Genomic DNA, 12,648 nt, shown 5'->3' with positions numbered 1-12,648 from the left:
GTACTTTTTTGGTTATTGTCATTTGTAAATGTTAGTTGTGATATTTATTCGAAAAAGGGGTTTTCTTCTTTTTTCCTTTTATACGGTAAACCATATCTTGCTAATAATGGATTATTCATGTTATCTACACGACATGAGCGTGAATAGTTCCACACGAGAAACTTCAATCATAATATTTTTTAACAAGATAAAGCTTCCCTAACTAGAACTTTCTAATCTATGCAGTCTAATTTAATTTATAAGCTCCTTGGCCAATATATTATATTAATGCTAAAAAACCAAAATGAAGATTCCCGGAAAGAGAAATAATTATTGCCAAATGCTCTAAGTTTATCTAATTTTTTTCATTTCCTCACGCTTCTTGTATTGCAGTGTAATTATCTATGGGACTACTATTTTTGTAAGCATATCTGGATAATTTAGCTGTAGATGACTATATTTTAGATTGGATGCACTGTTCAATTAGACCCGATTGTAAGCACGGAAAGTGCTGCCCTAATGGTTATGCCAGTTCTTATCTGTCTCAATATTCCTTTGTGGTGCCTCGAAAAGTTGCATGAATTTACCTCGAAAGATGTCTCGTTTGCTTTTGTTAATGCTCTGCAGCGAAGTTGAGAATTGCAATATTAATGATAACAAGTAAACGATCAAGTAATCAAATATCCCTGTTTTTGTGATTTTGATTTATATTCAGGATTTCTCTCTCCAAAAATGCATGATACATTGTTAATTAGACTTGTGAAAGTTTTTGAATAAATGAATGTTTCCAGAACTTGCAATTCGACTCGTGTGCTTAATGGGAACTTAAAATTGGACAAGTAAATTAAAAAAGAAGAGTTTAAGTAAAATTAAAGAAGAATAAAGAAAAAGGAGGAAAAGCTTGAATTTAAAATTTGAATTTTTGAAATTTTAAAAATGAAGGCATTGAATCTAAAATAGAACTGATGTGCGATTTTATGCCCAGCTCAAGGTTAAACTAAATTCTTATCAAACCACGTACAAGATTTACCCTGACAAAAAAGAAGGAAAGAAAGAAAGAACACTAAATAGCTTCCTACATGCTACATGAGGCGCCATGTTTGAATTGAAGCTGGCAAGAGTGGGAGAAGAGAGAGAGAGAGAGGCTTTCAAAGAATAGGTCAAATAGTTCACGTAGCCTGGCCAAAAAAAAAAAAGATTCACGTAGCGCATTTTTGTTTTCTCGGCAAAATTGCCATGGTGAATATGGTGCTGGAATGGTCTTTTGCCCCGTTCTATCGTGTATTTTGTTGGGCTAAAATTTATTTTCATCCTTGAATCATATCCTAACTCCTAAGAAGTATCTAGTGTCATATTTTTTTTTTTGGTCCGATTCACCCTTCAAACTTTAAAACCAAATCATCCAATGTCCTGTCATTAAATCCAATTAAGTTTGACTGTTAAATTATTTTGGTTGATTAAAATTTGACACTTGGTAGTCCTTGTCTGCTTAGATATTCCACCTCAGCCGAAGTGTACACTTGCCACCTCATCTTCCCCCTTCACCGTCAGCTCTTCTCTCGCCCTTATATCTTCCTCCTCTCTCCCGTATCTATCTCGATTTCCATCAAACCCACACAAGGAGTCCTCAATACACATCTCATACGGATTTGGATGATGTTGAATTGGAGAAGGAGAAGAATAGAAAAAGAAGGAGATGAGGAAAGAAACAGAGGGAAGTGCTCCATCATCGCGACCAACATCAACTCCATCATCTTCGATCTTCAAATCTAGAGTCTTCCTAATCCACTTCCATCTTTATCCTTTATGTTTGTTTGTCACATCTGACAAATGGGGCTAAGGAAGGAGGAGTGGCAGTGATAGTGGCTTCATTGTTGGCAATGGACAGGGGGAGGTAGGTCTCGGCTAAGCTCAACGTTCTAGCTTCCAAACATTCTTCATCCACTAGTATCTTATTTTCGAATCTCAAGGGGTTTAATTTGTTGGATTTGATTCTTAGGTTGGGTTTGATTCCTTTGTCTTGGCTCCTCTGGCTCTACCCATTGATGACGATAATGATGGTGACCAAATCCTCAACTCCAACAAATTCCCCTTCATCGCCATCGAGTTCGACACATGGCATAAGATCTTGTATAAACTTTGACTTTTCTGGGTTTTTGGCCTTTGATGAGGCCTTGATTTGATTCAATTTTTTGTTTCCAGGTTCGATTGATTCAAGTCATTTTTTTGGGTTTGATTTCTAGGTTTCTGTGAGTTCAAGTTCACTGATTACTTTTATGGATTTATGGGCTCGAGTCTTTCTCTTTTCCCTGACTGTTGGGTTTTGATTCTTTCTTTCTTTTTCCCTTGACTGTGTTCAACTGAAATGAAATATGATTCTTTTGATGTTTGATGCTTTAGTTCCAGAATTTGATCCTTCGCTAGTTTTTCATTTTTTTCATTTAGGGAACAAGTTTGTTTGATGCGATGGAGAGAGAAGGTGATGAGTGACTATGCCACATTGCAAATCCTCCAAATGAACAGTGCAGACTTTTTGTTCTGGTTTTGTGATGTGAGGATGGAGAGATTTGCAATGTGGATGCTAAAGGAGATGGTGAAGGTTGAAGGTTTTTGCTATGGACTTGGTGATGTGAAGAAGATGGAAGAGAGAGATGAGTTGGCAAGAGGAGGAATATCCGGTGCCCTCGGGGGCTGCCAAGTGTCAGTTTTTAATCAACCAATTTAACAGTCAAACTTAACTGAGTTTAACAACAAAACATTGGGTGATTTGGGTTTAAAAGTTGGGAGAATGACAAATAAAAACTTGTAAGAATATTTATGTTAAATTATAATTTTTTAATATTGATATTTTTAAATTTTAATATTTCTCCAATCATGTTTCAATATTAAAATTTTTTATTTAACATTAATATTAAAAAATTACAATTTAACATAAATATTCTTACAAGTTTTTATTTGTCATTCTTCCTTGCAAGTTTAAGAAGTGGATTGGATTATAAAAAATATTGAACACTAGATATTTTTTGAAATATAGTTTAAAAATAAAAATGGATTTTAATTTTTTTTACTTTTGCTATTAAAATTTCATATTTCAAGTTGTTATGTTATGATGATTAATCTAGTACTTTTTTATTTTAAATATTTTTCACAGATTTGATCAAGTTTTATGCAATTTTATTTTTTAAAAGATTTTTCACTTGCTTAAAAGGAGTTTAAATGATTATATTATGTAAGACTCAATGTAATTCCCTTGAACTTGAAGTATTTTTTTTGATTTTATTTATAGAGTAGAGAGAAAAAATTTTTTTAACAGTATTTATAAATTATATCATTAATTTTTTATCATAATTTTTTTTACCAATCAAAAAAATATATTATTAAAATTTATATATTTATTAAGATAAAGTTAAAATTTTTTAAAATTTTAAAATAAAGTTAATAAATTTTAATTTTTTTTTACGCTAGTCAAATATGTTGAGGATAATTTATAAATAGAAATTGAGTAATAATTTAGGAAAAAATGCATCGACCGCGCTGTGCCGCGTGCGTCAGCGATGGCGGGAAAGAGGCATCCGGAGAGGCGTATGGGGGAAGCTTCCGCGCGCGTTCTTTGAAGCCTGCAGCGGTGCAGCCTATTTGAACCTCTACTTTCTCCTCGACTCTGCTGAATCATTACTCCTGCTCAGTGCTCACTCCTATTTTCCTCTTTCAGCCAAATGGTTCACTCCAAAACTACCCCCAAAGCCTCCCACCCTAATCCCAGCCCCCCAATCACTCCATTCCATCCTCACGAACCTTCTCCTTCTTCCCTCCTACCGTGCCCATCTTCCCCCTTCGCTTCCTATTCTCTTCCTCCCTCCGCTCCCGTTCGGAGGCGGAGCGTTCGTCTCCTTCTCGCCTCCCGAATGGATGTTGCTGCACGCCCCCTATCTGATCCTTCCCCCATTAGTACAGATGGGGATTGCTCATTTCCCGAGGACCCCGAGTTCCAGAGCAAAATTTCTTGGGAGCCTGGTGTCCCCCGCGTGTCTCGTTCGGATGATCATGACATGGGGTTGGACTCTAGTGGAAATGAAATCAGGGATTTGGAACTGGCGGACAATACTGACCGAGTGGAAGTGGAATTGTTTAATGAAATGAGCAGAGGCGGATCAGATTCGTGTCAGCATGGATCAAGTTCGCGGATTCCTGGGCCCAAGTCCTCTAAGGCTAAGAGGAAGTGGGGGTTGAATTTGGATGTTCATTTAGACAGTTTTGAATGCAGTGGAGATGAAAGAAGCAACGGTTTTCTCAATTTACGGTCGGGAAAGACTATACCTAAGAGAGGAACGGATTTAGAGAATCCTATGGACAAGACTCTTGAAAAAATTGAATGCCGAGGGAAAACTGTTGAAAGTTTTATGGATGCTGCATCCATTTATAAGGATGTTGCTGGTGGTGCTAAGCGTGGTCGAAAAATGAGAAGTGAAGATAAGGGAAATAAAGAACTTCACATGGATGGTTCCAAGTCAGTTGATACAAGGCAATCAAAAGGTAATAGAAAAGGCAAGAGAAAGTTAGTTGGCGCTGGTGAAAAGGGGGATGTTATTGAAAACGTGGATGAAGGGCTGATCTGTGATACAAGGCAATCAAAAGGTGATAGAAAAGGCAAAAGAAAGTTAGTTGGTGCTGGTGAAAAGGGGGATGTTATTGAAAACGTGGATGAAGGGCGGAGCTGTGATGATTTCTTACCTAATGATAGTCAAGAAGCTGGAATGGGCTTAGAATCCAATTCAGGCGATCGTATTACTAAAGTTGCCAACCATCTAGGAGACAATACAGCCTCACGAGGTCAAGAACAGTTGATAAACATGAGTATAAGAGAGTATGGTTCAAGAAGGAACGAATACATGGAACATTTCAGGGATATAGCCAGGGCAAATGCTTCTCAATATGCTCATTTTGCAGCAGATGAGGAACATGACCAATTGACTAGCGAAGCTGAAGTCGAAAATGAAACTGAAGACTGGCCAGGTCCTTTCTCAACGGCTATGAAAATTATCAAAGATCGAGCACTGAAAAGTATGCAAACAGGTGGTGCCTCTTCAGAGAGAAGTTCACCTGTATCCGTAAAATGGCTTCCCAAGAGGAATCAAGGGAAAATAGGTGCAAGATTCTCAATCCCATCACTGCAAGAACTATGCCTTAACGTTCTCACCAAGAATGCAGATGCAATTGTTTCCCTTAATAATGTCCCTGATGCTCTGAGGCATAAACTCAGTCAGTTGTTATGCGATTGTCGAAAAATGAACAGTCATTTTTTTGAACTTCTTGTCAGTGGATCACCCATGGAGATTCGGCTAAGGGATTGCTCATGGATGACAGAGCAGCAGTTCACAGAATCTTTTCAAATGTGCAGCACTACAAGTTTGGCGGTATGTTCCTAGAGTTATATGATAGCTTTCAGTATTTATTGCAATTTTATTACATTTTGATGTTTGAATTCTGTGTCATACTTTTTAATCCGAATTCTGATTATGAGTATAGTATTATCATTCATAAGCATGGCGTTGGCTTACATCATAAGGAAAAGAGGGCTGACCAACATTATATTACCTGAATGCCAGAATCTTTAATGGATTAGTATTGGTGGGCTTCTTTTCAGTATTATGTAAGATAACATTATTTAGAATATCTTCTAGGTACAAAAGCACTATAATTGATTGGGTTGGAATTTTAGTATTTCACTTTTATGGCATTGATCATGTGTATGAATTAACACCTATTCTATGCATATATGAGTGGATTTTTTTGATGAGAAATAATCTTCCTAAATGGAGCTATGAGCTATGCAAATTTTATGTAGTATGGCGAGACATCTATAAGATTTGCTTTTGTTTAAAGCTGATCTCTATTTATCATGTGAAATTACTCCTTTAATCTGCTTAGTTAAATATGGTTGTCTTTACACATCTTGCATCAATCTGATTTTACTTTGCAGTTGCTTTGTTATGTAAGCTAGTTTGACTTGGATGTAATTATGTAACACCCCCCCCCCAAAAAAAAAAAACCAACAAAAAATGGGAAGTGGACTGGACCTTATAATTTTATTCTCCTCTCTTAGTCCCAGAGAGCCTTAATTTAGTGCTTTTTATTTCTTGATGACTGACATTGCAATTTCTCTTCTCCTTTTTGTATCTTTTTTTTTGTGAATTCCCTCATATTTTTGCTAGTAGTTTTTATTATGTCATCTGATTTTTGTTGTGTGGTAGCTTTTAGTTTATGCATTTTCTATTTCTTTTGGAGGAATTTTTTTTTTTTTGGTTTTGATTTGAAGTTTCTTGTGGGATTCTAATTCTAGAACTCAGGGGAGTCAAATTTATGTTGTTTTTCACTTGTGTAATAGGTGTTACAACTTGATCAGTGTGGTCGCTGTTTGCCGGATTATGTACTATGCTCTACTTTGGCACAGGCACCAAGGCATTTACCTAGATTAACTACTTTGTCCCTCAGTGGTGCATGCCGTCTTTCAGATGGGGGTTTGCGTTCATTAGTTTCTTCTGCCCCTGCCCTTCGATCAATCAATCTTAGCCAGTGCTCCCTTCTCACATCTACCAGCCTTTATATCTTGGCAGATTCATTAGGATCACTTCTGAGAGAGTTGTATCTTGATGATTGCCAAGGCATTGATGCTGCACAAATTGTGCCTGCACTGATGAAGCTTGAACATCTGGAAGTTTTGTCGGTAGCTGGTATTCAGACTGTTTGTGATGATTTTATCAAGGATTATATCATTTCCCGTGGTCACAACATGAGGGAGCTTGTTTTAAAGGATTGTGTGTGAGTACCATATGAGAACTGACCCTATTAATGTTTTGAATCTCCTTAAGAGTGTTTTCATACAAGTATTTGAGCAAGTTGAATGTTGATTTGTATTTCTCAACATGCAGAAAGTTGACTGATTTATCAGTGAAAGTCATTGCTGAACACTGTCCTCAGTTATGTGCGCTTGATCTTATGAACTTGTCTAAATTATCAGATTCATCCATGTTATATCTTACAAATGGTTGTCAAGCACTTAATATTCTGAAACTTTGCTGCAATGCCTTCAGGTTGGTGGTGTCCCTGTCCTCCTGAGCCTTCTTGCATTATCATTTTCTATGTTGTTTTCACTTTTCACTAGTTGCTTTGTGTGTTTATCTGATGTTTTTTTTATGTGCTTTATATATATAATTCTGTTCTTTATGTAGACAGTGATTCAGTCTACTTGTCTGAGGCTACTTATAGGAGTTTCTAACTGTGTAACTGTCTTGGCTCTTGGAATGTTGAGAGCATCTTTTTCATATACTTCTGATTGTGCTTCATAGCTTGAATCTATCAAATTTCAGGCCTTCTAATTGTTGAATAAATTTACGCAACTTTTTTCTCATTACAGTGATGAAGCAATTGCTGCTTTCTTGGAGACCATGGGAGAGTCTTTGAGAGAACTTTCCCTCAATAATGTTAGGAAGGTACCTTGTTTCCGTTCCTCCCTGATTCTCTTCTTGCTTGGCAGTGCATGTCATGCTCGCTACACGCACATTTTAAACACATTGAACAGTTCCAGATTCGATCTCATTGTTTCACAAAGCAGTTTGAGGTCCAAAATCAAACGTATAGAAGATTAGTGCAGCTGAACCTAGATAATAAATAAATAAAATAATTTTAACAGACTGTAATAAAGGCTAATAATTAGGGTTGCTGGAAAGGCTGTTTTGTGCTCATGAAAGGATAAATTCATTCATCTACACCCCACTCGCACGCACACCCCTCTGTTAGAGAATGGGTGTATGTGGTCTCTTCCCATAAATTCCAGACCAATAGCGCCACCTTAGCTTAAAAAGTTGGGGGATTATGAGTAGTTACTGCAGAAGTGTCAGAACACCCAACTCTCTTTTCCTTTAATATTTTCTTGTTAGGCATACACTTGATCATTCCTGTTTAACTGTAATTTTTTTATTAACTTAATAAATTATGATGGATGAGATAAGATTGTGGATTGACCTGCGTCTATCCTCCCAACATTTGATTTCAAAATGTATAAGATATCCTCAAGTAAGCTGATTGTGTCAAGTTTACCATCTGGAGTTCGATCTCAGTCTCTATTCTTAGTAGTGTAACCCGGAACAAAGTTCTGTTTGGCTGTTAATTCAACATGGAGTTTACTCTTTTTTTAACCCCCCCCCTTTTGTACTGATGAGTTTACTCCTCTTTGAATAGTAAATATTGAGGCTGTTAATCTTCTTGCTATCTGTTCCTCAGTTAGCTCTTTAGTTTCTAGAGTGGCCCAGCTGTTAAATCTTCTATATAATGTTGCCCTTACTGTGTATAATATTGCCCTTACTGTGTGCAACATTGAATTTATTCAGGTTGGCCCTCACACAGCCTTGTCACTTGCAAGCCGTGCAAAAAATTTGCTTACTCTGGATCTGTCCTGGTGCCGAAATTTGACAGACAATGCAGTGGGTCTAATTGTGGATTGTTGCTCATCTCTGAAGCTACTTAAACTTTTTGGTTGCACGCAGGTATAAATAATTAAATATAGTTCAAATCCTTCACCGCTTTAAATTAATTACTGAATATAGTACTATAAGGAAGAGATGGCTAAAAGAAAAAGGGAAATATAATTAGTGTCTGAATTTTTCTTAAGAGATAATATAATTTTTAATCTCTAAACTATAAATTATACCGAGTCCAAAAAAAGAAAAAACTATAAAAATTGAATTGCTCCAAATTAATAAACTATAGATATTGAATTTCAAGCCAAAATTGAGGAATGAAATTGATAATAGAGAATAAGTTCAAGGCCAAAAAGTAGTAGTAGTAGTAGTTGTTGTTGTTATTTTTGTAATTATTGATTCAGTCCTGTATGGAATAACTCAGTCCCTCTAAATTCTTACTTAGGACAAGTCAGTGCTTATATATTTTTTTAACTTAATTTGTTTTGCCAGTAATTTTTTAACTTGATAAATTATAAGAATTGAATTATCTTGCGCTAAGGATTGAATTGATAATGGAGAGAATTTAGAGACTAAAAGTTATATTTTTTAAAAAGAAAGTGTAGATAAATGAATCAGATCCTATACATTTTTATTGCAGTGTCACTCTCTTATTATAGACTATGAATATTACTGGAGGGGATCTAAACCGTAATCTGTATAGAGATAAATTACCTTTAAGGTTTTAAATGTTGAGCTCTGCATCTTCGCAGATTACAGATGTTTTTCTGAATGGCCACTCCAATCCGGAGATCCATATAATTGGTTTGAAGATGTCTCCTCTATTGCGGCATGTCAAGGTGCCCAACAGTCAGCAACACGCTTTGCACTATTCCTCGGTTTAATTATAAATTCAGTGGTCTGAGAGTTCTTGCATTTGGGTTGGCGCATGATATTCTCATATATCCTTGGATTCGTGATTTTAAACTGAAGATCTAGAACTAATTTGGACGAGCCTTGGGAAATGCAGACGCATTCACGACGTTTGATTGTCTTGCCTTTGATGTATTCTAACGCCTAATTCGTCTGATCTGACATTTATGCATGATCACATATAAACGCAAATACGCAATCCATTGAGGCTATTTTCAATTTTATATTATACAAACAGCTTTTAAAACCTTAATTTTCTTCCTAGGCATCAAACTGGAACGCTTTAGGTATTGTTTGATTTCTTTTTAAAAAAACTGTTTTGTAATATATTTTTCAAAATTGTGATTATATGTATACACATATGTAAATATAACAACCAGTTTAATCTTGTTAGATGAAGTCAATTTCATGGATTGTATTATATCAGTGTCTTCAATCAACAGTCACATTTATATACATATATAAACATAACAAACAACCAATTGTATCCTATTAGGTGAAGTTAATTATGTGAATTGTATTATATTATTGTGTTCTATCAGTAATTAAATCTATATGCATGTATAAATATAAATGCATTTAAATACATTAAATTATATTTAAATCAAGTTAAAATTAATGATATCATGAGCACTTTCATCAATACTATATTTTAAAACTTGCATCTTTTTTAGTAACTTATGTGTCTAAAAGTAATTTCTATTAAAATCATCTAAATATTTATCGAAATTACATGTTAGAAAACCACATCCAAATATAACTTTAATTGGTGTGTCCAATCAAAGCATGTATAACTGTGGATCGAACAGGTACTGTATTGAACTATATATGAAAACGAAGCAATTATGGTTGCTCGGGTGACAACTGAACGCGCGCCATTTCGACCATCTGAAAAGGATATTGGGAAGCCCCTAGGCATCTATATGTCTGTATTCTGTATATGAAAAAGATAAAAAACCGCAGTCCATGCAATGCATAACAAATTAAGGATTGGGTTACCTCAAATTTCGTTATATAAATACAGTGACTACACGGTCTCATCATAGTGGTTGGCATTGACTCCGATCTGCTCCGCAAATTTTCTTATGTAGTTATCAACATATCTGGAAAAGCCATAGTTAGAATTAGTGGCACAGGCAGTTAACCTTTTACTTTTCTTTCCTTTAATGGGAATCAATTGGATCCGCTTAAAATTGAATGACAATGGGGACAACAAATTGAATAGGTTTATGAAAGAACATTTCTAGCACACTATATTCCGTACCGTTCGTGAGTTCGATCCTCCCAGTGACTTTCTGCCCTTAGCCACGCTGCTGTCTACCACAAAAAACGAAAAATGGAGTACCATGGAATGTTATTTTGACGTACAGAAACAAGAAGCCAGCTAATACAAGAACTGCACCTTATGTAACAATTCATTACGGACCCAGTATTCTTCATCAAGCACGGCTTCTCAAGCGCAACAAATTGCCCAAACTCAAACCTATCCTCTGTAGCCAAATCTTGACCTGATGGCTGCAATTGGTCACAATGGAGATGATCGGACCTCAGACTTTCTACCTTGACCTTGGATGGTGGTGAAAGCTGTACTCAAACTTTTTCCCTTTTACTATTCATCGTAGGTTGGAATTTTGAACCCATCGCCCTGTCCACAAAACAAAACATGAATGGTAAGATAAGTTTCGCATCCCGGGGATTTTGTTTTTTTTTTTTTTGGGGGGGGGTGTTTGACTATTGAAACTCGTCCAAGAGGCAATAATTCTTAGCCATTTATCACGGCTTGGACACCTATTAGGAAAGAAACTTTAGCGTTCGGGTCTTCGAAGTGAAACTGGTGACATAGGATGCATGCTTCCTCCAGGTTTAAGAGCCAATTCTTGTGTATATATTTTGGGAAAAGCTAAATCATGTTTCGGCAACCTAGAAGAAGAACTGACTCTGCTGGTGCAGCCGTGCAAAATCCTATCCTTCTTACTATTTGGACGGAATACATAAGAGGTTCAAACACGAACGGATTAAACTGGAAGAATTTCGTACAGAAAGAAGGAAACCTTGATTCCTGAAGAAATAAAAATACTCACAAAGTGGTCTACCACAAGCACTCAATATCCTAAAATGAAAAAAAAGATAAAAATACTCATAACGTTACATAGATGAATGCAAAAGTAATCATACTGTTAACTTTGACCTAACGCTATTAACTTTGACCGTTAAATACTGACTATGCATGTTACGTGTCAGTCTTTAATGAGGTAAACTAATAAAGGGACAAAAATATCCACGAAATTATAGACCAAGAGCAAAATTGCTTACATATTAGTTCCTCATAGTTATTTGATAAAATTTTTATTTTTAATTGTTAATTTCCTTACATAATTTGATAACTTGTTAACTCAAAACATACTTGTTAAATGCGTAAAACATTAAAATTATGATTTTAACTTGAGAAGTTTATTTCAGTCATTTTGTCTTACATTTTAATTTCAATTTAAGCTTAAATTATTGCTGTGAAATTTCAAATTTATTTGAATCTCGTTTGCAATAATGTCACATCATTGATCCTTTAATGAAATTATCCCATTTTCTAGAGCATGCAAATTTTGATTATTGGTTTGAGATATATAAGTGTATTAATACTTAATAGATATCTACAGAGTTATTAATCAATTATGATTACCAACCTTTTGGCTTCTTAACCCAAACATCATTAATTTGAATATGTTTGAATAAAGAAGAGTGATATTTTAAACAATAATAAAATAATAAAATTAAGGACCTTGAAGAAACAGTAATAATAATTTAGGGCTACAAAATTATGAAATTAACATTTAAGGATCTTGTTTTTCCTTTTGTTGTTTAAAAATACCCTTTTGACTGTCGTTATGCACAATTACTTGGTTAGTGTGAAAAGTCTTTTAAGTTAAAAGATTTTTTTAAAAAAACTGCAAAAAAGACCACAGTTCTTAAATTGAATTTTAAGATTTTGAGATCCTCAATTTTTATTACTTATTTTCCCGAGTCCATAATTGTCCTTTTTTTCTTTATTTGAAAAATAATATTATTTTTAATTCCTATAATTTAAACTAACTTTTAATTCGGCCCAATAATCTTAGGTGTTGGTCCTTGAACCCTTAAAACTAGCAAACTGATCCTTAATATGCAGAAATGATATGAGAGTGTGAGAAGGTGAAACTTATGCTGTGAGGGGCGGTAGTTGTAGCGTCGTCATCTCCACCACGGTCTCCATTGACAATTCCAAAGAGTCAACTTATGCCTCTAT

At 35.2% G+C, this 12,648-nt stretch overlaps 1 protein-coding gene and 2 long non-coding RNA genes across 6 annotated transcripts; 2 read left to right on the top strand and 1 right to left on the bottom strand.

Annotated features, from left to right (window-relative positions):
- The first annotated feature begins 1,352 nt into the window (after nt 1-1,352).
- Nucleotides 1,353-2,369, top strand: LOC129320100 (uncharacterized). The gene is made up of 2 exons (XR_008595619.1): nt 1,353-1,873; nt 1,979-2,369. It is a non-coding gene; the product is annotated as an uncharacterized LOC129320100 (long non-coding RNA).
- An 891-nt stretch (nt 2,370-3,260) lies between these two features.
- Nucleotides 3,261-9,592, top strand: LOC129320099 (uncharacterized). Of its 2 annotated transcripts, XM_054965285.1 has the most exons (6): nt 3,265-5,393; nt 6,365-6,798; nt 6,909-7,070; nt 7,394-7,469; nt 8,367-8,522; nt 9,209-9,592. In XM_054965285.1, exons 1-6 carry the CDS (start codon nt 3,696-3,698, stop codon nt 9,338-9,340), a joined length of 2,658 nt encoding a protein of 885 aa, XP_054821260.1. In that variant the 5' UTR covers nt 3,265-3,695; the 3' UTR covers nt 9,341-9,592. The 2 variants fall into 2 exon arrangements, with proteins under 2 accessions (XP_054821261.1, XP_054821260.1); XM_054965286.1 differs by lacking the exon at nt 6,909-7,070 and having other exon boundaries at nt 3,261-5,393.
- A 573-nt stretch (nt 9,593-10,165) lies between these two features.
- Nucleotides 10,166-11,383, bottom strand: LOC129320101 (uncharacterized). Of its 3 annotated transcripts, none has more exons than XR_008595621.1 (4): nt 11,157-11,383; nt 10,771-11,013; nt 10,633-10,685; nt 10,166-10,471 (listed from the first exon to the last, which is right to left on the bottom strand). It is a non-coding gene; the product is annotated as an uncharacterized LOC129320101 (long non-coding RNA). The 3 variants fall into 3 exon arrangements; XR_008595620.1 differs by having other exon boundaries at nt 10,633-10,681; XR_008595622.1 differs by having other exon boundaries at nt 10,633-10,681; nt 10,795-11,013.
- Between the last annotated feature and the right edge of the window lie 1,265 nt (nt 11,384-12,648).

This window comes from Prosopis cineraria, unplaced genomic scaffold, assembly GCF_029017545.1.
Source record: "Prosopis cineraria cultivar Desert tree isolate PC_DT_omini unplaced genomic scaffold, ASM2901754v1 PC9, whole genome shotgun sequence".
In the NCBI taxonomy this organism is placed as follows: Eukaryota; Viridiplantae; Streptophyta; class Magnoliopsida; order Fabales; family Fabaceae; genus Prosopis; species Prosopis cineraria.
Note: the sequence above shows the minus strand (reverse complement) of the source record. Positions and strands in the feature narration are given on the sequence as shown.